This window comes from Doryrhamphus excisus, linkage group LG7, assembly GCF_037039965.1.
Source record: "Doryrhamphus excisus strain RoL-2023G ecotype Guam linkage group LG7, RoL_Dexc_Guam_v1.1, whole genome shotgun sequence".
NCBI lineage: Eukaryota > Metazoa > Chordata > Actinopteri > Syngnathiformes > Syngnathidae > Doryrhamphus > Doryrhamphus excisus.
This window is the reverse complement of record NC_136363.1, coordinates 12,082,358-12,108,881: the sequence shown is the minus strand read 5'-3', so window position 1 is coordinate 12,108,881 and position 26,524 is coordinate 12,082,358. Positions and strand designations below refer to the sequence as shown.

At 42.7% G+C, this 26,524-nt stretch overlaps 1 protein-coding gene across 4 annotated transcripts in view; it reads left to right on the top strand.

The window, feature by feature from the left end:
- The window catches only part of grin2da (glutamate receptor, ionotropic, N-methyl D-aspartate 2D, a), a 99,916-nt gene that overhangs the window by 26,262 nt on the left and 47,130 nt on the right, over positions 1–26,524 (top strand). For 3 of the 4 annotated variants that reach the window (XM_058047670.2, XM_058047668.2, XM_058047669.2), the window contains 3 exons: positions 22,688–23,310; positions 23,713–23,850; positions 23,934–24,200. In XM_058047670.2, coding sequence (XP_057903653.2) covers positions 22,846–23,310; positions 23,713–23,850; positions 23,934–24,200 — 870 coding nt within the window. In that variant the 5' untranslated portion in view covers positions 22,688–22,845. Of the gene's footprint in view, positions 1–22,687; positions 23,311–23,712; positions 23,851–23,933; positions 24,201–26,524 lie in introns of those variants that run through there. The other variant, XM_058047671.2, reaches the window with a different exon arrangement.

The window sequence follows — 26,524 nt, the reverse complement described above, 5'->3', positions numbered from 1 at the left end:
ACCTAGCATGTTTTTGGAATGTGGGAGGAAACCGGAGTACCCGGAGAAAACCCACGCATGCACGGGGAGAACATGCAAACTCCACACAGAGATGGCCGAGGGTGGGATTGAACTCGGGTCTCCTAGCTGTGAGGTCTGCGCGTGAACCACTAGACCGCCGTGCAGCCCCAGTATAAAATCAATCCATTATTATTAATATTTGTGTCGAAGTGGCCTGACACTTGGCCCTTCCAATCATTCCTCTACCTCTAAAGCTCACTGAGGGAGCAGCACAAACTGTTATTTATTACGCATGTCTTTTTTTAGCCAGGTTTCAAGAGGTTAATTCAGTCAGTTCACCAGAACATTTCATCTCTCGTCTTTGTATTCTTTGATTTCTTTTTCCTTTGACGGCAGCATCAGACACATTCTTTTCCCAAAATCAGACCAGACAAATCCAGTCCCACCTGTCGTCGTGTCTGCCGCCCCCCCCTCACTCGTTTGGTCCCGTCTTCCACCGCCAGGCTGAACAGATTCTATCTATCGAGCGTTAGCATTTGTATTGCTGAAGCCTGAGGAACATTAAGGTTGGAAGCCTGTATAGCATCACATGCTAATCTGCTGTTTTGAGCCTCGGTGGTCCATTGAAATGAAAACGAGCGTGGAATGCCAAGCAGACGGAGGCAAAGAAGGCATGAAACTCGCAGGATCTCTGCCGCATGCGTCTTGGTGGACCTCCCCGGGTTTAGCACCACACCAGATGCGGGTGCTAGAGATGTGCCACTTTTATTAGTCGACGTTATCAGCTAATTACTAGACATCCAAACAGTGGTGGGCGCTGCATTTGGTACCTGGGACCTTTTTTCTTTTTTTACCACCAGACACTGTGAGAGCCGGTATCAAACCTCAGTAAAAATGGCCGTAAATATGCTCCACTGCGGCATTTTGAACCCCGGTCACCCGTATAGAGCAACTCCCTCGATAACGATGCACCATACAGCGCCAGCACATTAAGAAAGATAATTATAGGTTATCACATGGTTTGTCTGGTATCAGACCAGGTATCATGCCCCTAAGTGTCATGATACTGGGCCTGATACCAGACAAACCATGTGATGATCTTATTATCACATACTACAGTATTAATTGTCCCTGTACCCTAGAAAGCGCCCATGAATGATACGGGAAAAGGCCGAAATGATACTGTGTCAAAGCCCAGGGCAGTGATACTGATAAAATATAGAGTTTAACCATGTCCAGTATCAGCCCCCGTAGCTGTCCACTCAGAGCGCGCTGCTCTGGTACCGTGCCCGTGAAGCAACCAATCAGAGAACAGCGCACGAGTGCTTAGTGCCTAGTGCTTCTCCAGTCACCAAAAAACCCAAACTTGATTAATGGAACTTTAATTGTCAGACATTGATAAGATAAGACTGTTGATTAAATATTAATGTCGAAATATTTTTGCCATTATTGTGTTACACTGTTTAGATATAATACATGTAATAAACTGAACATTTTCTGGAAACAAAATGGTCTTTTGATTAAATAGTATGTGATAATAAGCTCATGATTAAATAGTATGTGATAATAAGATCATCACATGGTTTGTCTGGTATCAGGCCCCCAAGTGTCAGTATCAGCCTGAGACCGAAGGTCGAGGCACAAATATTTCAACAATAATATTTTATCAACAGTCTTATCTTATCAATGTCTGACAATTAAAGTTCCATTAATCAAGCTTCAGAAAAAAGCTTGAGGTCGCCCTTGGTTTTCCGACTCATTTCGGCCTTTTCCCGTATCATTCATGGGCGCTTTCTAGGGTACAGGGACAATTAATACTGTAGTATGTGATAAGCTACAATATAAGTCCCCTTATCATTGGATACACAGTCACCAATACGCCTGACTTACTGCTAATACTGCTAATAGACTTAGCCATGTATTTCCAGCGTGCTTGTAAACATGGCGGTCAGCCAAATGTGACAAGCATTTAAATGGAACGGCTCGGTGATTAAAGGTTCACACAGCTGTAAACCACACAGTCAGGGGATCGGGAAGAACCGGGTTCGATTCTCCGCTTGGCATCTATGTAAGGTGTGTCTCTGTGAAGGTCCGACTACAGATGGCGGCCGGTGTTGTCTTGATTAGTTCAATATGGCTGCCAATCAATGACGGCCTCGTTGGGGGGAGGGCACTGTCTCGTCAGCGGGTGCCAGGAGGGAATTAACCGCGAATGAACAGAACCGGGCCAGTTAGTTCCAGAGAAGGCTAATTACAATGTGACTATTGTTCGCCTGTCTGCTGATCCTGCGGGATTTTTGGCGCCACTTGTTTAGACTTTTTCACGGCTGCCATTTTGACATGTGCACTGCCATGTTGGAACGAGCGGGAAAAAAAACATTGCAAGAGGTGACATCATGGTTTTGACGGAGCTTTAAAGATGGATCTTTGCTGTTTTCTGCTTTGTTGTCTGGGCTTGTCATTTCTGACACGTCTTTAATCATCACCGCGTCGCCTCAAGGCAGCGACACGCCCAACATGGCCGCTCATGCTGACTGGCCCGGGCTTGCACTTCAATACGTATACCGTGTACGTATGTACTTGGTTTCTTCAGAGCGCTAATTGCGGCAGTGTAGTGTCACTGTTCCTTGTGAATTACTGTGCGGGTTTGAGCCCTGCCATGTATAGCGCTGGACCACATGGGATGACCACTGTTGCATCGTCAAATTACCCACATTCATTCATTCATTTTCTGCTGCTTTTCCTCACGAGGTGCTGGAGCCTATCCCAGCTGTCTTCGGGCGAGAGGTGCGGGGTACACCCTGGACTGGTGGCCAGCCAATCACAGGGCACATATAGACAAACAACCATTCACACTCACATTCATACCTATGGACAATTTGGAATTTGGCCAATTAACCTAGCATGTTTTTGGAATGTGGGAGGAAGCCGGAGTACCCGGAGAAAACCCACGCATGCACGGGGAGAACATGCAAACTCCACACAGAGATGGCCGAGGGTGAAGGGTGGAATTGAACCCTGGTCTCCTAGCTGTGAGGTCTGCGCGCTAACCACTTGTCCGCCGTGCCACCCAAGATACCCACATTCGCATCGAAAAAAGTTTATTTTCTTTTAAAAAATCATAACTTTCCACAATATTTATTTATTTATGTGTTGACACAATTTTGTGTCAAATTATGACTATGCTTGTAATAACAAAATCATGAAATAAAGACTGGTCTAGTGAAATATATTCACCTTTCTTCTATAATATTACAACTTATTTTTATGTTAATTCATTCATTTTCTACTGCTTATCCTCATGAGGGTCGCAGTTGGTGCTGGAGCCTATCCCAGCTGTCTTTGGGCGAGAGGCGGGGTACACTCTGGACGAGCATGCGAGGTGAGCACATGCCGCCCTCCATCAATCGCTCAGCTAAAGGCGGCGCTCGTAAAAGGCCCTCCCACCTTTTGGCGTGCAACGAGACGCTCGTTCATCCCGCCGCTGCTCTGATCAGTCGACTGCTTCCAGCCGTGAGTGGCAGCCCGGCGGGCCAAGCTGACAGCAGGACAGCGAAAGGCGCTGAGCGATGAGTCTTGGCGGCAACAAGCTGCTGCTGCGGCACCTCCGAAGAGGCGTTGACTTTCAGCGTCGGAGCTGCTTTTGCCCTTCAGTGTTTGTGCTCCTGACTCTCCCTGGAGGTAGAACGCCATCCAGCACGGTGTTTGTTAAACGACGCCATGTTGTCCCAGCATGTTCGGGCTCTTTGCTAATGTCACTTATCACAAACCCCTCCTTCATTCCGCAGTGGATGACACGGGCGTACAAATGACTCCCGCCTCTCTCGCTCGGTGTTTACAGGCGGCCCGCTATCGAGCGGCCTCTTCCTCTCTCTTCACTGCAGTCTCGGCTCGCCATCGTCAATATCCTTATTGACGACCGGCAACCCCACCGGCAACTCACAAAAGTGTTTTTTTTGGTGCATAAGCCATTGTGAAAGTGAAGTGAGCATGTAGTTCTTCACTTGTCGTCTTGGTGTGGTGTGAACAAGAAAGCTAATGATGTTGGCTAATGTTGTTAGCTAATGATGTTGGCTAATGTTGACAAAGCTAGCTGAGCTCATCGTAAAGGTTCATCAGCGGGAAGGCTAATCATCTAGCACCAACCTAAGGATTATTTCTCTAAGGCAGAGCAAGAACTCCATTGACCGGGCACGGTTTTTTGGACCCTGACGTAGAGTTTCGAGGTTTTTGAGAAAACTCTAGAAACGAATAGATGCAAAAGTAAAAGACAACAACCTAAACCCACTTGGAAGGAAGCGCAGGAAGTGACTCATTCATTCATTTTCTACCGCTTTTTCCTCACGAGGGTTGTGGGGGGTGCTGGACCCTATCCCATTCATACTCACATTCATACCTATAGACAATTTGGAGTGGCCAATTAACCTAGCATGTTTTTGGAATGTGGGAGGAAACCGGAGTACCCGGAGAAAACCCACGCATGCACGGGGGGAACATGCTAACTCCACACAGAGATGGCCGAGGGTGGAATTGAACCCTGGTCTCCTAGCTGTGAGGTCTGCGCGCTAACCACTCGACCGCCGTGCCGAGGAAATGACTCGACATAGAAAATATTAACTAAAGACAAGACTAGCATGAAAGCTAGTAGCAATTAAGGAAGGGAACATGGAAGTTGTGACGCAGAATAAAAAACTCGTCAACATGAGGAAACCATGAAGATCATTTGGTATCTTATTGGTTCGGATGCAGGACTTGTACATCAAGACTAATTGTCCATTGCCCACCTGCCTCGTTGCTCCGCCCCACGAAGTACAAGAATAAAAGCATGATTAAATCTCTTGTTCTCTGCCAACATAAGAACATGATTCATTTTGAGGGATGTGGGATCAGCGATGTTCCTCGCTACGCAGACGGCTACGTCACCTCCTGATGAGACAAGATTTCTGGCTCGACATTTCGAAGCCGAATGTAATGATGTATTTAATCCATATGTTCCATTAGACATGAGAGAGACGGTTGCGATGAAGACTAGCAGCAGTCGTGTCAGACGCGGTCACTGGAGTTATCCAAATCCTCCCCCGCCGCCGCCCACACCCGCTGTCATGGTCTCCACGCCTTGACTGATCCGAGGTGTCAAGCCGTGTCAGGAGTTTGAAAGGTGCTCATTAGTGCGCTGCAATCAAACGATGCTTTGAGTGGTAATTAGCGTGCTTTACTGACGAGGCTTTGGAAGTTAAATGTTTTTTTTTGTACATTCCTTCTGCGATTGCATCAAAACGGCGGCAAAACCCTGACCGACCGCTGGCATAGCTGAGGTCACGTCTGACCACTAATTAATTTTTCCATCTTTAGAAGACATACTCACTGGTCACTTCATTAGGTACCCCAGCTAATGAAACCAATACGAGAATTCCTCCTTTCCAAAGATAAAATGGAGGCAATCTTATCTTTGAAAGGATGCTGTTAATAGCGTACATAATGAAGTTAGCTAAGTTGACAGGATGCACCGTGGACGCTCTAAAGCAGGGGTCTCAAACTCAATTTACCTGGGGGCCACTGGAGCTAGGGTCCGGGCAAGGCTGGGCCGCATCAGGTTTTCCCCCAAAAAAACAAACACATTTATTAAAAACAGAAAAATGTACAAACTTTTTCAGTGCTTTGGTTCCGATTTTGTACAAGAAAAGCTCTGATAAAACATTCCACTGTTCTCAAATATCTAAATTTTTATTTTTCTGCACAAAATAAGATGAAAAATAAATAAACAAATCAAGAAAATCAATCTATCAGTAATAAATAAATATAATAATAATAATAAAAGGGCAAATAATAAAAACTTAAGAAACCACATATAGTTGGTGGGTAGACAAATAATTTTTTTCAGATTAAAATGAACAAAGCATTATTAGAGCCCTGTAGACATGACAAAACACGACTATAGTCACATTTATACTCTTTTTATTTACAACATATTGCGCAACTGCAGGGTCTTGAGACACATGCTAACTCGCAAACTAGAGAGCTAGCGACCTAAACGGTAGCCTTCAAGTTATTTCCTTTAAACTTAAATAGCCAAAAACTTACCACTTCCACACGGATAGGGAGGATAACTATTAACAGTTATTTAACCTTTAACATGAACATTAATCAAACGTAATAATTTTTTCTGGGTACATGATACCATACAGCATCCATATCAAACTTGCGCGGGTTGCACTAACATTAAACTTTCATATCAAGGCGGGGGCCTCAAACTCGTGGCCGCGTGTTTGAGACCCCTGCTCTAAAAGGATCAGGTGGATGTGCTTTTTTTCTGAACTGATAACATTTTGCTTCTCAAGACCGATATCACACTGATAACTTTTTAAAATATTGGATTGAACGATTTGTGCACACCTGGAGGTAAGAAGGACTTGAACAAATTAGGGTTTGAACAACTTTATTAATACTAAACTTCAATGTTAAATTGGGGCCACAAAAAGTGGTCCGGCATGCGGGCTGCAAGTTTGATACCCTTTGTCTATACAGATGGTGTTGGTATCAAAGCAAGCAAGCCGCTTCCTGTTTGGGGTGTTTAAAAGGTTCAAAGCGTTTTGATCTCTCTTGGCTTTTAGTCCAGCTTGGCTCAGCCAATCAATGCAGACAAGAAATTAAGAGTAAGTTGATGTGGAAGCGTTCCAGGAAATAAGAAGCCTCCTCCCCTTCCTCCTCATGAAGCTCCGCCCGCCATGGCCCGTGGGCCCGTTGGGGCTGCAATTCAAATAAGAGCGGGGAAGTTCTGTGAATGATCCAGGAAGAGAAATGAAGACGATAATAGTCAGTTGTTTTAAAGTTTGCTAAAGTACGCCACCGTCAATCCATCTATCGATCGGCGCCTCGTCTTTGCAACATTCTCACGCTTTTGCAGCTCGGTAATCAGCGCCGAGTGTCCTGGGAGACATCGATTCCCGCAGCACGCCCCAAATAGAGCTTCTTTTCTCCACGTGCACGCTGGCTGTCTATTGTGTTGTGCAATGCACACACACACACACACACACACACAGATACACACGTTTCACTGGTTGTGTGTTCGTGCCGAGAGCTCCAATTGGGCGGTCATATTTGCTGTGAGTGATTTTTGTGTGAAATATAAAAAAAAATGTTCCCAAAGCTCCTCTGACTCACAAAGGAGGCATGTAGGAGATGCGTTATGGTCGTCGTCATGGCAATTACCTGCGCACCTGAGTGTGTGATGGCCCTGCAAGGCCAGGAGTCACACGTCCGATGCTTTATTTGTCCAACGAGAGTCACGCTCTCCGAGGTCAAAGGTGGTCCTCGCGGTGGAAGTGTGATGGATGTCGGTGGACAGCGAGCTGCTGGCTGTTTTTGGCCACGACAACAAGACGGGGGTGAGGCGGTTTGGGGGGTGTTATTGTGTGCTCCTAATGGAGATGAAGGTTGCACATTCAAAGCTGACTTGTCACTTTTGGAGGACACTTTTCCAAGGCTGCGTCTCAAATGGAATACGTCTTCCCTCCACACTTTTCGCTTTGAATTTTGCAGCTTCGGTCTATCTCAGTTTTTCCAAAATATTCCATTAATGAATCTTGCTGTTTTGTGATTCAGTACGGCTTATTTGTCAAAACACACTAAGAACTAAAGGAATAATATACGTATTTATAATAATTACATATTTACAAGCATAGAAATCATAATGAAATGATAAACATGGCGATGATGCATCAGAAGACATGATGATATGTAGGAGTCTACACTGGTATACTGATGATATGTATGAGTCTACACTGGTATACTGATGATATGTAGGAGTCTACACTAGTATACTGATGATATGTAGGAGTCTACACTAATATACTTATGATATGTAGGAGTCTACACTGGTATACTGATGATATGTAGGAGTCTACACTGGTATACTGATGATATGTAGGAGTCTACACTAGTATACTGATGATATGTAGGAGTCTACACTAATATACTTATGATATGTAGGAGTCTACACTGGTATACTGATGGTATGTATTAGTCTACACTGGTACACTGATGATATGTAGGAGTCTACACCAATATACTGATGATATGTAGGAGTCTACACCAATATACTGATGATATGTAGGAGTCTACACCGGTATACTGATGATATGTAGGAGTCTACACTAATACACTGATGATATGTAGGAGTCTACACTAATACACTGATTATATGTAGGAGTCTACATTGGTATACTGATGATATGTAGGAGTCTACACTAGTATACTGATGATATGTAGGAGTCTACCCTGGTACACTAATATACTGATGATATGTAGGAGTCTACACTAATATACTGATGAAATGTAGGAGTCTACACTAATATACTGATGAAATGTAGGAGTCTACACTGGTATACTGATGATATGTAGGAGTCTACACTAATATACTGATGATATGTAGGAGTCTACACTGGTATACTGATGATATGTCGGAGTCTACACTAATATACTGATGATATGTAGGAGTCTACACTGGTATACTGATGATATGTAGGAGTCTACACTGGCATACTGATGATATGTAGGAGTCTACACTAATATACTGATGATATGTAGGCGTCTACACTAATATACTGATGATATGTAGGAGTCTACACTATTATACTGATGATATGTAGGAGTCTACACTAATATACTGATGATATGTAGGAGTCTACACTGGTACACTAATATACTGATGATATGTAGCAGTCTACACTAATATACTGATGATATGTTGGAGTCTACACTGGTATACTGATGATATGTAGGAGTCTACACTGGTATACTGATGATATGTAGGAGTCTACACGAATATACTTATGATATGTAGGAGTCTACACTGGTATACTGATGGTATGTTGGAGTCTACACTGGTATACTGATGATATGTAGGAGTCTACACTGGTATACTGATGATATGTAGGAGTCTACACTAATATACTTATGATATGTAGGAGTCTACACTGGTATACTGATGGTATGTAGGAGTCTACACTAGTATACTGATGATATGTAGGAATCTACACTAATATACTTATGATATGTAGGAGTCTACACTGGTATACTGATGGTATGTATGAGTCTCCACTGGTACACTGATGATATGTAGGAGTCTACACCAATATACTGATGATATGTAGGAGTCTACACTGGTATACTGATGATATGTAGGAGTCTACACTGGTATACTGATGATATGTAGGAGTCTACACTAGTATACTGATGATATGTAGGAGTCTACACTAATATACTTATGATATGTAGGAGTCTACACTGGTATACTGATGGTATGTATTAGTCTACACTGGTACACTGATATGTAGGAGTCTACACCAATATACTGATGATATGTAGGAGTCTACACCAATATACTGATGATATGTAGGAGTCTACACCGGTATACTGATGATATGTAGGAGTCTACACTAATACACTGATGATATGTAGGAGTCTACACTAATACACTGATTATATGTAGGAGTCTACATTGGTATACTGATGATATGTAGGAGTCTACCCTGGTACACTAATATACTGATGATATGTAGGAGTCTACACTAATATACTGATGAAATGTAGGAGTCTACACCGGTATACTGATGATATGTAGGAGTCTACACTAATATACTGATGATATGTAGGAGTCTACACTGGTATACTGATGATATGTCGGAGTCTACACTAATATACTGATGATATGTAGGAGTCTACACTGGTATACTGATGATATGTAGGAGTCTACACTGGCATACTGATGATATGTAGGAGTCTACACTAATATACTGATGATATGTAGGAGTCTACACTAATATACTGATGATATGTAGGAGTCTACACTATTATACTGATGATATGTAGGAGTCTACACTGGTATACTGATGATATGTAGGAGTCTACACTAGTATACTGATGATATGTAGGAGTCTACACTAATATACTTATGATATGTAGGAGTCTACACTGGTATACTGATGGTATGTATTAGTCTACACTGGTACACTGATGATATGTAGGAGTCTACACCAATATACTGATGATATGTAGGAGTCTACACCAATATACTGATGATATGTAGGAGTCTACACCGGTATACTGATGATATGTAGGAGTCTACACTAATACACTGATGATATGTAGGAGTCTACACTAATACACTGATTATATGTAGGAGTCTACATTGGTATACTGATGATATGTAGGAGTCTACACTAGTATACTGATGATATGTAGGAGTCTACCCTGGTACACTAATATACTGATGATATGTAGGAGTCTACACTAATATACTGATGAAATGTAGGAGTCTACACTAATATACTGATGAAATGTAGGAGTCTACACTGGTATACTGATGATATGTAGGAGTCTACACTAATATACTGATGATATGTAGGAGTCTACACTGGTATACTGATGATATGTCGGAGTCTACACTACTCTACTGATGATATGTAGGAGTCTACACTGGTATACTGATGATATGTAGGAGTCTACACTGGCATACTGATGATATGTAGGAGTCTACACTAATATACTGATGATATGTAGGCGTCTACACTAATATACTGATGATATGTAGGAGTCTACACTATTATACTGATGATATGTAGGAGTCTACACTAATATACTGATGATATGTAGGAGTCTACACTGGTACACTAATATACTGATGATATGTAGCAGTCTACACTAATATACTGATGATATGTTGGAGTCTACACTGGTATACTGATGATATGTAGGAGTCTACACTGGTATACTGATGATATGTAGGAGTCTACACGAATATACTTATGATATGTAGGAGTCTACACTGGTATACTGATGATATGTAGGAGTCTACACTGGTATACTGATGATATGTAGGAGTCTACACTAATATACTTATGATATGTAGGAGTCTACACTGGTATACTGATGGTATGTAGGAGTCTACACTAGTATACTGATGATATGTAGGAATCTACACTAATATACTTATGATATGTAGGAGTCTACACTGGTATACTGATGGTATGTATGAGTCTCCACTGGTACACTGATGATATGTAGGAGTCTACACCAATATACTGATGATATGTAGGAGTCTACACTGGTATACTGATGATATGTAGGAGTCTACACTGGTATACTGATGATATGTAGGAGTCTACACTAGTATACTGATGATATGTAGGAGTCTACACTAATATACTTATGATATGTAGGAGTCTACACTGGTATACTGATGGTATGTATTAGTCTACACTGGTACACTGATATGTAGGAGTCTACACCAATATACTGATGATATGTAGGAGTCTACACCAATATACTGATGATATGTAGGAGTCTACACCGGTATACTGATGATATGTAGGAGTCTACACTAATACACTGATGATATGTAGGAGTCTACACTAATACACTGATTATATGTAGGAGTCTACATTGGTATACTGATGATATGTAGGAGTCTACCCTGGTACACTAATATACTGATGATATGTAGGAGTCTACACTAATATACTGATGAAATGTAGGAGTCTACACCGGTATACTGATGATATGTAGGAGTCTACACTAATATACTGATGATATGTAGGAGTCTACACTGGTATACTGATGATATGTCGGAGTCTACACTAATATACTGATGATATGTAGGAGTCTACACTGGTATACTGATGATATGTAGGAGTCTACACTGGCATACTGATGATATGTAGGAGTCTACACTAATATACTGATGATATGTAGGAGTCTACACTAATATACTGATGATATGTAGGAGTCTACACTATTATACTGATGATATGTAGGAGTCTACACTAATATACTGATGATATGTAGGAGTCTACACTGGTACACTAATATACTGATGATATGTAGCAGTCTACACTAATATACTGATGATATGTAGGAGTCTACACTGGTATACTGATGATATGTAGGAGTCTACACTGGTATACTGATGATATGTAGGAGTCTACACTAATATACTTATGATATGTAGGAGTCTACACTGGTATACTGATGGTATGTATGAGTCTCCACTGTTACACTGATGATATGTAGGAGTCTACACCAATATACTGATGATATGTAGGAGTCTACACTGGTATCCTGATGATATGTAGGAGTCTACACTAATATATTTATGATATGTAGGAGTCTACACTGGTATACTGATGGTATGTATGAGTCTCCACTGGTACACTGATGATATGTAGGAGTCTACACCAATATACTGATGATATGTAGGAGTCTACACTGGTATACTGATGATATGTAGGAGTCTACACTGGTATACTGATGATATGTAGGAGTCTACACTAGTATACTGATGATATGTAGGAGTCTACACTAATATACTTATGATATGTAGGAGTCTACACTGGTATACTGATGGTATGTATGAGTCTCCACTGGTACACTGATGATATGTAGGAGTCTACACCAATATACTGATAATATGTAGGAGTCTACACTGGTATACTGATGATATGTAGGAGTCTACACTGGTATACTGATGATATGTAGGAGTCTACACTAGTATACTGATGATATGTAGGAGTCTACACTAATATACTTATGATATGTAGGAGTCTACACTGGTATACTGATGGTATGTATTAGTCTACACTGGTACACTGATGATATGTAGGAGTCTACACCAATATACTGATGATATGTAGGAGTCTACACCAATATACTGATGATATGTAGGAGTCTACACCGGTATACTGATGATATGTAGGAGTCTACACTAATACACTGATTATATGTAGGAGTCTACATTGGTATACTGATGATATGTAGGAGTCTACACTAGTATACTGATGATATGTAGGAGTCTACCCTGGTACACTTATATACTGATGATATGTAGGAGTCTACACTAATATACTGATGAAATGTAGGAGTCTACACCGGTATACTGATGATATGTAGGAGTCTACACTAATATACTGATGATATGTAGGAGTCTACACTGGTATACTGATGATATGTCGGAGTCTACACTAATATACTGATGATATGTAGTAGTCTACACTGGTATACTGATGATATGTAGGAGTCTACACTGGCATACTGATGATATGTAGGAGTCTACACTAATATACTGATGATATGTAGGAGTCTACACTAATATACTGATGATATGTAGGAGTCTACACTATTATACTGATGATATGTAGGAGTCTACACTAATATATTTATGATATGTAGGAGTCTACACTGGTATACTGATGGTATGTATGAGTCTCCACTGGTACACTGATGATATGTAGGAGTCTACACCAATATACTGATGATATGTAGGAGTCTACACTGGTATACTGATGATATGTAGGAGTCTACACTAGTATACTGATGATATGTAGGAGTCTACACTAATATACTTATGATATGTAGGAGTCTACACTGGTATACTGATGGTATGTATTAGTCTACACTGGTACACTGATGATATGTAGGAGTCTACACCAATATACTGATGATATGTAGGAGTCTACACCAATATACTGATGATATGTAGGAGTCGACACCGGTATACTGATGATATGTAGGAGTCTACACTAATACACTGATGATATGTAGGAGTCTACACTAACACACTGATTATATGTAGGAGTCTACATTGGTATACTGATGATATGTAGGAGTCTACACTAGTATACTGATGATATGTAGGAGTCTACCCTGGTACACTAATATACTGATGATATGTAGGAGTCTACACTAATATACTGATGATATGTAGGAGTCTACACTGGTATACTGATGATATGTCGGAGTCTACACTAATATACTGATGAAATGTAGGAGTCTACACTGGCATACTGATGATATGTAGGAGTCTACACTAATATACTGATGATATGTAGGAGTCTACACTGGTATACTGATGATATGTCGGAGTCTACACTAATATACTGATGATATGTAGGAGTCTACACTGGTATACTGATGATATGTCGGAGTCTACACTAATATACTGATGATATGTAGGAGTCTACACTGGCATACTGATGATATGTAGGAGTCTACACTGGTATACTGATGATATGTAGGAGTCTACACTAATATACTGATGATATGTAGGAGTCTACACTAATATACTGATGATATGTAGGAGTCTACACTAATATACTGATGATATGTAGCAGTCTACACTAATATACTGATGATATGTAGGAGTCTACACTATTATACTGATGATATGTAGGAGTCTACACTAATATACTGATGATATGTAGGAGTCTACACTGGTACACTAATATACTGATGATATGTAGCAGTCTACACTAATATACTGATGATATGTAGGAGTCTACACTGGTATACTGATGATATGTAGGAGTCTACACTAATATACTGATGATATGTAGGAGTCTACACTAATATACTGATGATATGTAGGAGTCTACACTGGTATACTGATGATATGTCGGAGTCTACACTAATATACTGATGATATGTAGGAGTCTACACTGGTATACTGATGATATGTAGGAGTCTACACTGGCATACTGATGATATGTAGGAGTCTACACTGGTATACTGATGATATGTCGGAGTCTACACTAATATACTGATGATTTGTAGGAGTCTACACTAATATATTGATGATATGTAGGAGTCTACACTAATATACTGATGATATGTAGGAGTCTACACTAATATACTGATGATATGTAGGAGTCTACACTAATATTCTGATGATATGTAGGAGTCTACACTAATATACTGATGATATGTAGGGGTCTACACTGGTATACTGATGATATGTAGGAGTCTACACTAATATACTGATGATATGTAGGAGTCTACACTAATATACTGATGATATGTAGGAGTCTACACTAATATACTGATGATATGTAGGAGTCTACACTGGCATACTGATGATATGTAGGAGTCTATACTGGTATACTGATGATATGTAGGAGTCTACACTAATATACTGATGATATGTAGGAGTCTACACTAATATACTGATGATATGTAGAAGTCTACACTAATATATTGATGATATGTAGGAGTCTACACCAATATACTGATGATATGTAGGAGTCTACACTGGTACACTAATATAAGGATGATATGTAGCAGTCTACACTAATATACTGATGATATGTAGGAGTCTACACTAATATATTGATGATATGTAGGAGTCTACACTAATATACTGATGACATGTAGGAGTCTACACCAATATACTGATGATATGTAGGAGTCTACACTGGTATACTGATGATATGTAGGAGTCTACACTAATATTCTGATGATATGTAGGAGTCTACACTAATATACTGATGATATGTAGGAGTCTACACTGGTATACTGATGATATGTAGGAGTCTACACTAATATACTGATGATATGTAGGAGTGTACACTAATATACTGATGATATGTAGGAGTCTACACTAATATACTGATGATATGTAGGAGTCTACACTGGTACACTAATATACTGATGATATGTAGCAGTCTACACTAATATACTGATGATATGTAGGAGTCTACACTGGTATACTGATGATATGTAGGAGTCTACACTAATATACTGATGATATGTAGGAGTCTACACTAATATACTGATGATATGTAGGAGTCTACACTGGTATACTGATGATATGTCGGAGTCTACACTAATATACTGATGATATGTAGGAGTCTACACTGGTATACTGATGATATGTAGGAGTCTACACTGGCATACTGATGATATGTAGGAGTCTACACTGGTATACTGATGATATGTCGGAGTCTACACTAATATACTGATGATTTGTAGGAGTCTACACTAATATATTGATGATATGTAGGAGTCTACACTAATATACTGATGATATGTAGGAGTCTACACTAATATACTGATGATATGTAGGAGTCTACACTAATATTCTGATGATATGTAGGAGTCTACACTAATATACTGATGATATGTAGGGGTCTACACTGGTATACTGATGATATGTAGGAGTCTACACTAATATACTGATGATATGTAGGAGTCTACACTAATATACTGATGATATGTAGGAGTCTACACTAATATACTGATGATATGTAGGAGTCTACACTGGCATACTGATGATATGTAGGAGTCTATACTGGTATACTGATGATATGTAGGAGTCTACACTAATATACTGATGATATGTAGGAGTCTACACTAATATACTGATGATATGTAGAAGTCTACACTAATATATTGATGATATGTAGGAGTCTACACCAATATACTGATGATATGTAGGAGTCTACACTGGTACACTAATATACTGATGATATGTAGCAGTCTACACTAATATACTGATGATATGTAGGAGTCTACACTAATATATTGATGATATGTAGGAGTCTACACTAATATACTGATGACATGTAGGAGTCTACACCAATATACTGATGATATGTAGGAGTCTACACTGGTATACTGATGATATGTAGGAGTCTACACTAATATTCTGATGATATGTAGGAGTCTACACTAATATACTGATGATATGTAGGAGTCTACACTGGTATACTGATGATATGTAGGAGTCTACACTAATATACTGATGATATGTAGGAGTCTACACTAATATACTGATGATATGTAGGAGTCTTCACTGGTATACTGATGATATGTAGGAGTCTACACTAATATACTGATTATATGTAGGAGTCTACATTGATACACTAATATACCGATGATATGTAGGAGTCTACACTGGTATACTGATGATATGTAGGAGTCTACACTAATATACTGATGTTATGTAGGAGTCTACACTGGTATACTGATGATATGTAGGAGTCTACACTGGTATACTGATGATATGTAGGAGTCTACACTAATATATGATGATATGTAGGAGTCTACACTGGTATACTGATGATATGTAGGAGTCTACACTGGTATACTGATGATATGTAGGAGTCTACACTGGTATACTGATGATATGTAGGAGTCTACACTAATATATGATGATATGTAGGAGTCTACACTAGTCACCTAGTGAGGTTTTACTCTTCTGTTGTTGCACACTTAGCGTAAAAGCTGCTAGCTTTATTTACCCGCCTTTTCTTCTTCCTGTTTGCCCTGCTTTCCACCACTACTGGTTCCTCCTCAGCCTCCATTATTTCCAGTTAGTATGACAGTGGTGAGTCCAACATCTGAGTCCAGACCGTTGGGCCGTGCAGGCCGTACTTCTCCTTCTGAACGTTCTACTTATGCACTCGGAAGACTAAGAGTAAGTACGGAAGTGCGCCAATTGCCTGCTCCTGTCTCAACGATCCGCTTCCTGTTCCAAAGAAGTCTTAAACAACGGACCATTGTTGTAAACGCTCCACTTGTCCGTTAGCGACACGCCGCTTGTCTGCTAAGAGCTGCAAGTGACAAATGGATCTCTCTTTCAACTTGAAGAGAATTCATTTATCTCCATCACGTCTTCACCACTTCAACATCTCCCTGTGTCCCAGACGGACCTAAAGCCCCGTCCACCCCTGAAAAAGGTTTTATATGGAAATAAAAAGCCTGCGTCTTACCCCCTGTGGACGAACAAAGTGTTCTCTCAGCTATTGAAGACCACCACCAGAGAAGAAATGGTCTCATCTTTAAAGACTGGCTCCAGTGTCCCCCGTTATAGAACCTTTTGGAACCTTCTACCTGGCATCCTCATGAATTTGCCAGGAATGTGACAACCTGACTTCCGTGTTTGAGGCCAGCACAGGACAACATGGCAGCCATCATGCTGGCACACGACGAGGGAAGAACATGGCCCCGTTGCTAGCGACGTCTTCTCCATCATCTTCTTCTTCGTTGTTAGTTTGAATTGAACAAGTCGTGGAGGAACGTTAGCAAGTTGCTAACGTGACAAGTATACACGTTGTCATCCGTAGTCAATTAAGGGCTGTGTGTCTGGAGGCTGCGTCGCCATGGTTACCTGCAGCTAAACGGTGTTTAACACAAGCTGCAGCGTGTCCCAAGGACACCAGCCGAAACATTAGCGATGCTCCTCCTTGTCATGCTGCCGTCTTTAAACAGAGGCACTGGCGGGGTGATGTCATTTCCTGTGTGTGCGGTTGTCAATGTTTAACATGATAAAACACACACTCTAATGTGCCCTCTCTTACTGTCTCTTACGGAAAAAATAAGGTCATTTTAAAAATAAAATAAAGTAATGGAATGTTTTGTAGTATGAAGTTGAAATACTAGATACTAGAAAAATACTAGAAAAAAACACTAGTCTCATAAATTATAACTTTTTCTTCTTAGATTACAACTTCTTCCTCTTAATATTTTGATTTTATTTTAGTAAAATTACTGCAGATTTTTCCATTCATTTTCTACCGCTTTTCCTCACGAGTGTCGCGGGGGGTTCTGGAGCCTATCCCAGCTGTCTTCGGGCGAGAGGCGGGGTACACCCTGGACTGGTGGCCAGCCAATCACAGGGCACATATAGACAAACAACCATTCACACTCACATTCATACCTATGGACAATTTGGAGTGGCTAATTAACCTAGCATGTTTTTGGAATGTGGGAGGAAACCGGAGTACCCGGAGAAAACCCACGCAAGCACGGGGAGAACATGCAAACTCCACACAGAGATGGCCGAGGGTGGAATTGAACCCTGGTCTCCTAGCTGTGAGGTCTGCACCACTCGATTTATCTTGACTTATTCATAGTATATTTGTAGGAGCTATTTAGTAGTGTGTTCCTAGGTTTCTCATATCTTTATTTATTTTTTTGTTGTTGTTGTCTTGTTTGGATTATTGATAATATTTTCTTGTTAGTTATTTATTTGTTTATTTATCATATTTTGTTGGGGTTAATTAGTCGTTTATTTGTGGGTTTATTTCATTGGGTAACACCATGGTTGTTAAGTTCATGTTGTAGGACAAATAGCCACTAGTACAATATTTTTAGACTGTGCCAGGAGCCCGTGAAAAAAACAGCAGCCGGCCAAAAATGGCCCCCGAGCCGCACTTTGGACACCACTTTGATCAACACACGCATGAACACAGTTTCCTGCCTTGGTGGCCAACAGCCGTGTGAAGAATTGAATATGCTTTGAATAATAAACGCCAAAGGGTGTCAGACATATTTATTTATATTTCTCTCTCCTTTTCATACGTGCACATCTTTGCCTCCGCATGTGAGGAAGCTCTACATAGGAGATGGAGAGGGAGGTTAATTAAAGTGTGTGCGTGTGTGTGCGCACTTGTGTGTAGCCATTGATTAGACTTGTTTCCATCAGAGTCCAGGCCTAAGTGGCCTCATGTCTTGCACCATGATTAAACACACACACACACACACACACACACACACACAGCTGTTAACCAGAACACTCACAAGTGGTCTTTCAAGTGTGGTTGCATTGAAACTGTCTTCCGCGGTTCTGATGAAGACGAGCGCCATTGATGCTGAAACATGAATGAACCGAGCTGCCGACACTATCTTCTCTTCATCAATGATCTCTCACTCGGGTCCATATTTCACGTCCAGTAGAAGAGAGACGAGTGTCGCTGTTGGCTGATACAGTAGATGTTCTATTGTGTACATTAGCTCTCATTCATACTCACACACACACACACACACATTTTATGAGGCCCGGAGTAGTTGGCTGTGTTGCGCTCGCTCTCAGTATGCTGCAGGCTGTAATGATGGTCCGACATGATGGTGATGTGTGGGTGTAATTGTGTGTGTGTGTGTGTGTGTGTGTGCGCCACAAGCACTGTGTTCACTTATCTTGCTTTCTTTGATATGCTGATGCAGGCATGCAGCGCATTTTTTTCTCCGTCTTCTGTATTGTGTGCGTGTGTGTGTTGTTGGGCTGCAGCAGATTTATGGGCCTGCCTGAGTGCGGGCCGATGATGTGGGACCGGGCCATGAATCAGCTGGGCCTGTAATGAATTGTGATGGCCCACAGGAGAGGAGGAAGAGGAGGGGAGTGTGTGTACACAGTGAAGATGAGGAAGATGTGCTGAGCAGCACAAAGATTTAATGAGAACCACTGAAAGGAAATCACATTCATGTTCGCTAAAAAATCTTTGTCGTCTCTGACAGTCCGAGTCGTTTTTGTGGCCAGGATTTACAGACGCTCCTTAAACGCCTCACGTGCACATGATTGTGCAGCAGTAATGAAAGTGTTTGGCTGCCAAGGAAGGAGGTTGATGCGTTTGTTGTGTTTATTTGGGCTGTATGTCAAAATATTAGGAACATCTGTCTGTATGATAATAATAAACATATCATTAAAAAATGAATTAAAATAAATATAATGCCATCACTACTACCAGGAGAACCAGAGTAGAGCAGAGGGAGCCACTTGCTGTGGCCCAGCAAAGTGCACTATATTCGGACGCATGCTCCGAGCAGCCGGTGTGCCGCCACGGAGGTCTCTGGCAAACCTTTTGCACTTTTCAAATACCACGGCAGTGTGCTCGATGGGGTTCGATTCCCCCCCAAAAAAACCCTCACTATGGAGCATTAGCATTATAACACGTGAAATATCTTCTTTGGAAAGCAAATCTTTGTTTACTAGAGCGCTCAGGGGAAGCTATGACAGACAGTTGACGTCACAGGCAGGGGAAAGAAGGAGCGCTTGATTTGCAAACTCGCACAATATGGATAATCTCACCTCAATGGACCATTTAAAAAAATGATGGCTTATTTGAACTATTTTTAATAGTCATAAGTCAGAAAGATAAACATATTGTTTCAATTGGATGTCATCAGATGGTGTACCTAATCAAGTGTCCAGTGTAGCAAGGGAGGAGAACAGATGTTTTTCTTTGGCTTTTTGTTTGACACGTGTCTCTGTAACGCAGTGCGGCGCTCGTCCTCCATCCCGGTTCTCTCAGCGGGATGCGTGGTGGCGAGCTGCAACGACGGCTTGAGAGTTCAAAAAGAAAAAAAGTAACATGGAAGTCCTAATTAGATATAATGAAGACACGGAGGGGTGCGGGGGGAGGGGAGGGGGGTGATCTCGCAAGTGCTGCTTCATCCTTGTGGATCACAGTGCTTCAGTAACAAACTTCCTACCGTCCTTTTTTCTTTCTTCGCTTGCAATGTAAATAATTAAAGTGGTTTGATGGCACTATCTGGGGGGGGGCGTGTAGCCCATTTTCCAGCCAAAGGATGCCTTGTGTTGTGTAACTGCACGTTTTGTATGTACAATACTCTATACTGTATACATCTAATGTGTTTAATATCAGAAATAGGCAGTTTCAGGACTTTTGAAGTGTCCATGTGTACTTGCTGAGTACGTGAATATTGGCGGCATAGTGCTGTACCCAAATTGATTACTAAACTGCAACCACACAATCATCAACATCATTGCCAATATTTGGATCCTCCTATCCTTAAAAGTGAATTGTTTTGGCTTTAATTGAGCCTTAGCTTACACATGATTGTTTGGTATTAGCATTTCAGTATGTGGAATCAAACTATGGAATGGATTGAGTAAGGACCTCAAACAATGCACAACGATGAGCCAATTCAAGAAACAATACAAGCAGTTGATGTTTGCTAAATACAAGGAGGAAGAGCCTTGAACCAGTCATGATGTGCTATATATATCACTATATTGACACTTACTATGGTACCCATTATGGCATTGGATGCTCATATCACTTTGTACTTCGGTACGTGGTGCATTATTAAAAAAAACAAAAAAAACCCCCAAAAAAACCTTAAACTGTATTATGGAAAGCAGGAAGTGAACAAATGTAACAGTTAGTGATTGTAAAAGTACCAGATGGAGGGGTAGGATTTAATAAGCTTTGCTTCTTCCTACTCCTTTTGGACATGTGGAACTGTGAACTGATTATGGGATGCACTCAATTGTAATCTGATGCATGTTCAAATGAAATAAATCCATTACCATTACCATTACCATTACCATATTATTATACAGGCTGGGTGTTGACTGTAAAGTGACTCATCGGCACCTTCAGTGGCAGAAAGGGGCATTGGCCAGCTTCATGTAAGCATGTATTATGTACTGTGTGTTTAGATGATAGCTGGGAGATGTTAGCATGTATGAAAAGATGCTAGTTAGACGTATGTGTGCTCAGACTCATGTGGAGTCCTGCTGATAAAAACATGTTTGGATTTCCAGTCACATGATGGTAAATATTCATCACGGGCCTGTCACGACGTCGGAAGACATGCTAATCAGCCTCGCTGGGAGCGTGAAAACCTTTTCAATTATTCCCCGCACACAAGCGGCCGCAAACTTAGCGCCGGGTGTTCAGTCATGAGCGAGCAAATAATCCTGTGAGCTGATATGACGACATGAAGAAAAGAAAGTGGGTCACTTTATAGAAGAATCGTGCGCCACAACAACCTTCTCCTCCTCTGAGCCGAGAAGCTCACAAGACGACGCCAGAACCTCCAGCTGCTGCCACTTAGCAGCCGGCAGCCCGCTTGGCATCATGCGCGTGTTCAAGGCCGACCAAAGTCAGCACACAAACACGTAGCGTGACTCGTGTTTACTTTGACTCACAGCGACTATCTGGACCGCCATGTTTTCTGTCCAGATGTTGGATTTTCTTCCACATGTTTCTTTTGGAATACGGAAGTTCTTCATGTGTTCCGATGTCCTCCATGCTTTTGTGATGTCACATGACAAAGTCAGTTTTGTTGTGTGTGTTTTTTTAAGAGGGCCTCCTCTATGTCTCCTTTCCAGGGTCACCCCGCCTCATCAGGTGAAACGCAGCGACCACCCTCCCCTCCCTCTTCCCCTGCCCTTCCCCGACCAGAGGTCACGACCTTCCCTCCGAACCCTTGCCCGGCTTCACCTGCTAAACCCGATCCGACAGCGACCACTGGCCCCGCCTTTACCCCATGGTGGCCCCAAGGCCCGCCTCCCGCCTCTCACTTCTGTTGGCTGTCCTGGCCTGCACGGGGCCCGTGCGCCCCTCGCCCCCCCTGCTGCTCCGGCCCCGGGAGAGAGAGAGGGACTCGGGTGGCGTCAACATCGCCGTGGTCCACTCTGGCTCCTCCCTGCTCCCGGAGACGGCTGCGGTGGGAGGCGCGGGGGCCGGCGAGTCGGGGCCGGGGCAGGGGCCCGGTCTCGGAAACGGCCCAGGAGGAGGCGGTGAAAGGGGAGTGATGGATACGGCCTCGCTGGCGGGAGCGGTGGCCATGGCGGCTTTCTCCTCCTCCTCCTCCTCGCTGGCGGCGCTGGTCGGGGAGCCGGTGATGACGCCGTCGGGCCAAGCTAACGTCATCTACCTGGCGGTGAACGAGAGCAGCCCGGGAAGCCTCCTACTGCAGCTGTGCGAGCTGCTGGCCACCACGCCGCTGCAGGTAGTAACAACTGACGTGCGCACACACACACACACACAATACCACCAGGGACGCCATTTTAATTGTGACCAAACAAGGTTAGCGCGCCTGTTCTACATTTCTACGGTGTCTCTGATCCTCCAGGCAGAGTGAGACGTCGCCACAAAGGTGTTTGTTATTAAATCTTCCTCCTCAGATCTCATTTGCATGTCATCTGTGCAGCTCATTTGCATATCAAGCGCTCCCTGGCGACAGCGACACTGTCAGCATCACTTAGCGTCAATTTACTCAGCTGGAACGCCGGCGCCAGGTCACCACGTGCCCGCTCGCCACAGAACACGGCTTTCTACTGCTCGGGATTCTAGAAAGTTCTTAGTTTGCTGCACAGGATCTCACTGAGAGCGAGGCTGCTGTCAATTCCAGGGTTTGGTGTTTGAGGAGGAGAGGCCGCCGCCCCCCAACCGTGCCCCCCTGGCCCCAATGCTGGAGTTTGTCTCAGCCCAGACCGGTGTTCCCGTGGTGGCGGTGGGGGGAGGGGCCAGCCTAGGAAGAGAGCCACAGGTAACGGGAACGCTCGTTCCCACACACAAACGTGCACATTTAGAAGGATGTAGACCTTAAAGTGCCCCTCCCCCCCCAACTAGGAGAGCGGCTCCATCTACCTGCAGTTCACCTGCTCCACCTTGCTGCAGCTGGAGGTCATCTTCGAGGTTCTGGAGGAGTACGACTGGACCTCTTTCTCGGTGGTCACCACGCGTCACCATGGTTACGAGGACTTCCTGGACATGGTGGAGGGCATGACGGACGGCTCCTTCATCGGCTGGGAGAGGAAGAGCGTGGTCATCCTCAACATCACAGACGACCCGGGCGGGGCGAGGACCAAACGGCTGCTGAAAGACAACGAAGCCCAGGTGAGGCGTGTCTTTGGGCGAGAGGCGGGGTACACCTGGTGGCCCGCCAATCACAGGGCACATAGACAAACAAGCATTCACACACGTGAAGGCGCTCACGTGATCAAACACACATGAAGTGTCTTCAACAAAACCATCATCTTTAATAAAATACTTCTGTTTAATGAGTTGAAACCCGCACAATATATGAAAGAAGATGAATAAGGGAATATTCAAATTTATTCAAAACACTTTTCACCTCTGCAAACCTCAATTTAATTATTTTTACAAAGCAACTGTATTAGTCAGCTGCGCCATTGTAGGCTCCCAGAATAATTCACATATTTCATTATAAAACACTTTTTGTTCAGCCGAGGCTCAGTCTTGATGGTCTGAATTTAGAAAAAAAAGCAAACTTTAGTGCAAACTAAAAGCCCTGAAAGCTAACATTAGCTACCGCAAACATCTTAAAGGACGGACATGACTGATACAAGCGTGTAGCACCACAGCGCTCGCTATGTTTACGCACTGAAAGAGGAAGGACTTATTTCACCAGCTTTTTAAAGCGCATGTAAACATCTTAATTAGATCGTGTTGGACTTCTTAAGGATCGGATTAACACACGGAGAACGTGTGATTGGAAACCACATTCCTCTTCCATGTTCACACTTCCATCGATCAATCATCGAGGGCCAAGCTTTCTATGCCTGCGCCCGTCTCCATGGAGGACTAATGGTGCAGAATTAACAGCATTACATTCGCAGGAGAGGAAGGGAGGCATGTTTACACCAGCAAGGAGACAAATTAAAGCTGCAGAATCCAAAATAAATCTATATTTTTAAAGTACAAGCAGTCCTCGTCTCATGTTGCAACGTTTCATGTTGCTTTTGGAGGTTGACATACTCCCATATATGAAATACTGTCAATTCATCTTCATTGATTGTACATTAAAGGGAGAATATTAGAAAGACAACAAATGACATACGAGCAACAACAGCAGCAACAGGTCGGACAGACCAGATCAGCGGGGCCTACTATTTGGGGCGGCTGTTCGGGGCGGCAGGGATCAGGCTTGTCGCGGTTTACTGCCTCCAGACCCTACCGTGATAGAGTCAATTTCCCTGAAGCAGAATTCAATATTCATTCATTCATTTTCTACTGCTTATCGTCTTGGGGGGGGGGGGGCTGGAGCCTATCCCAGCTGTCTTAGGGCGAGAGGCAGGGTACACCCTGGACTGATGGCCAGCCAATCACAGGGCACATATAGACAAACAACCATTCACACTCACATTCATACCTATGGACAATTTGGAGTGGCCAATTAACCTAGCATGTTTTTGGAATGGGGGAGGAAACGGGGACTCCGGTTTCCTCCCACATTCCAAAAAAACATTCCAAGAAAACCCACGCATGCACGGGGAGAACATGCAAACCCCACACAGAGATGACCGAGGGTGGAATTAAACTCGGGTCTCCTAGCTGTCAGGTCTGTGCGCTAACCACCAGACTGCCATGCAGCCCCAGAATTCATTCATTCATTCATTTTCTACCGCTTTTTCTCATGAGGGTCGCAGGGGGTGCTGGAGCCTACAACAGCAGCAACAGGTCGGACAGACCAGATCAGCGGGGCCTAATATTTGGGGCGGCTGTTCGGGGCGGCAGGGATCAGGCTTGTCGCGGTTTACTGCCTCCAGACCCTACCGTGATAGAGTCAATTTCCCTGAAGCAGAATTCAATATTCATTCATTCATTTTCTACTGCTTATCGTCTGGGGGGGGGGGGGGCTGGAGCCTATCCCAGCTGTCTTCACGCGAGAGTCAGGGTACACCCTGGACTGGTGGCCAGCCAATCACAGGGCACATATAGACAAACAACCATTCACACTCACATTCATACCTATGGACAATTTGGAGTGGCCAATTAACCTAGCATGACTCCGGTTTCCTCCCACATTCCAAAAAAACATTCCAAGAAAACCCACACATGCACAAGGGGAACATGCTAACGCCACACAGAGATGGCCGAGGGTGGAATTGAACCCTGGTCTGCCCCAGAATTCAATATTAATAAATGAAATATTTTTGTAGTTATAGCACAGAGAATGTGTTAATAAGTAGAGCCCTCCACACATGAAATAACACCCCTATAGTCTACTCATATACTCATATTAGCTGGGGACGTTCCTTCTTGTTCTAATATTTTAATATGACATGTAAATATGGAAAATAAGGACAGATCAAACTATGTGGTCTTTAGTGCATACAAACATAGTGACTGTGACTCAGACACTTGACCAGTTGAAAGCGCTCACCTTGGACTCCATGCATAGAAGAGGAGACAGCCAT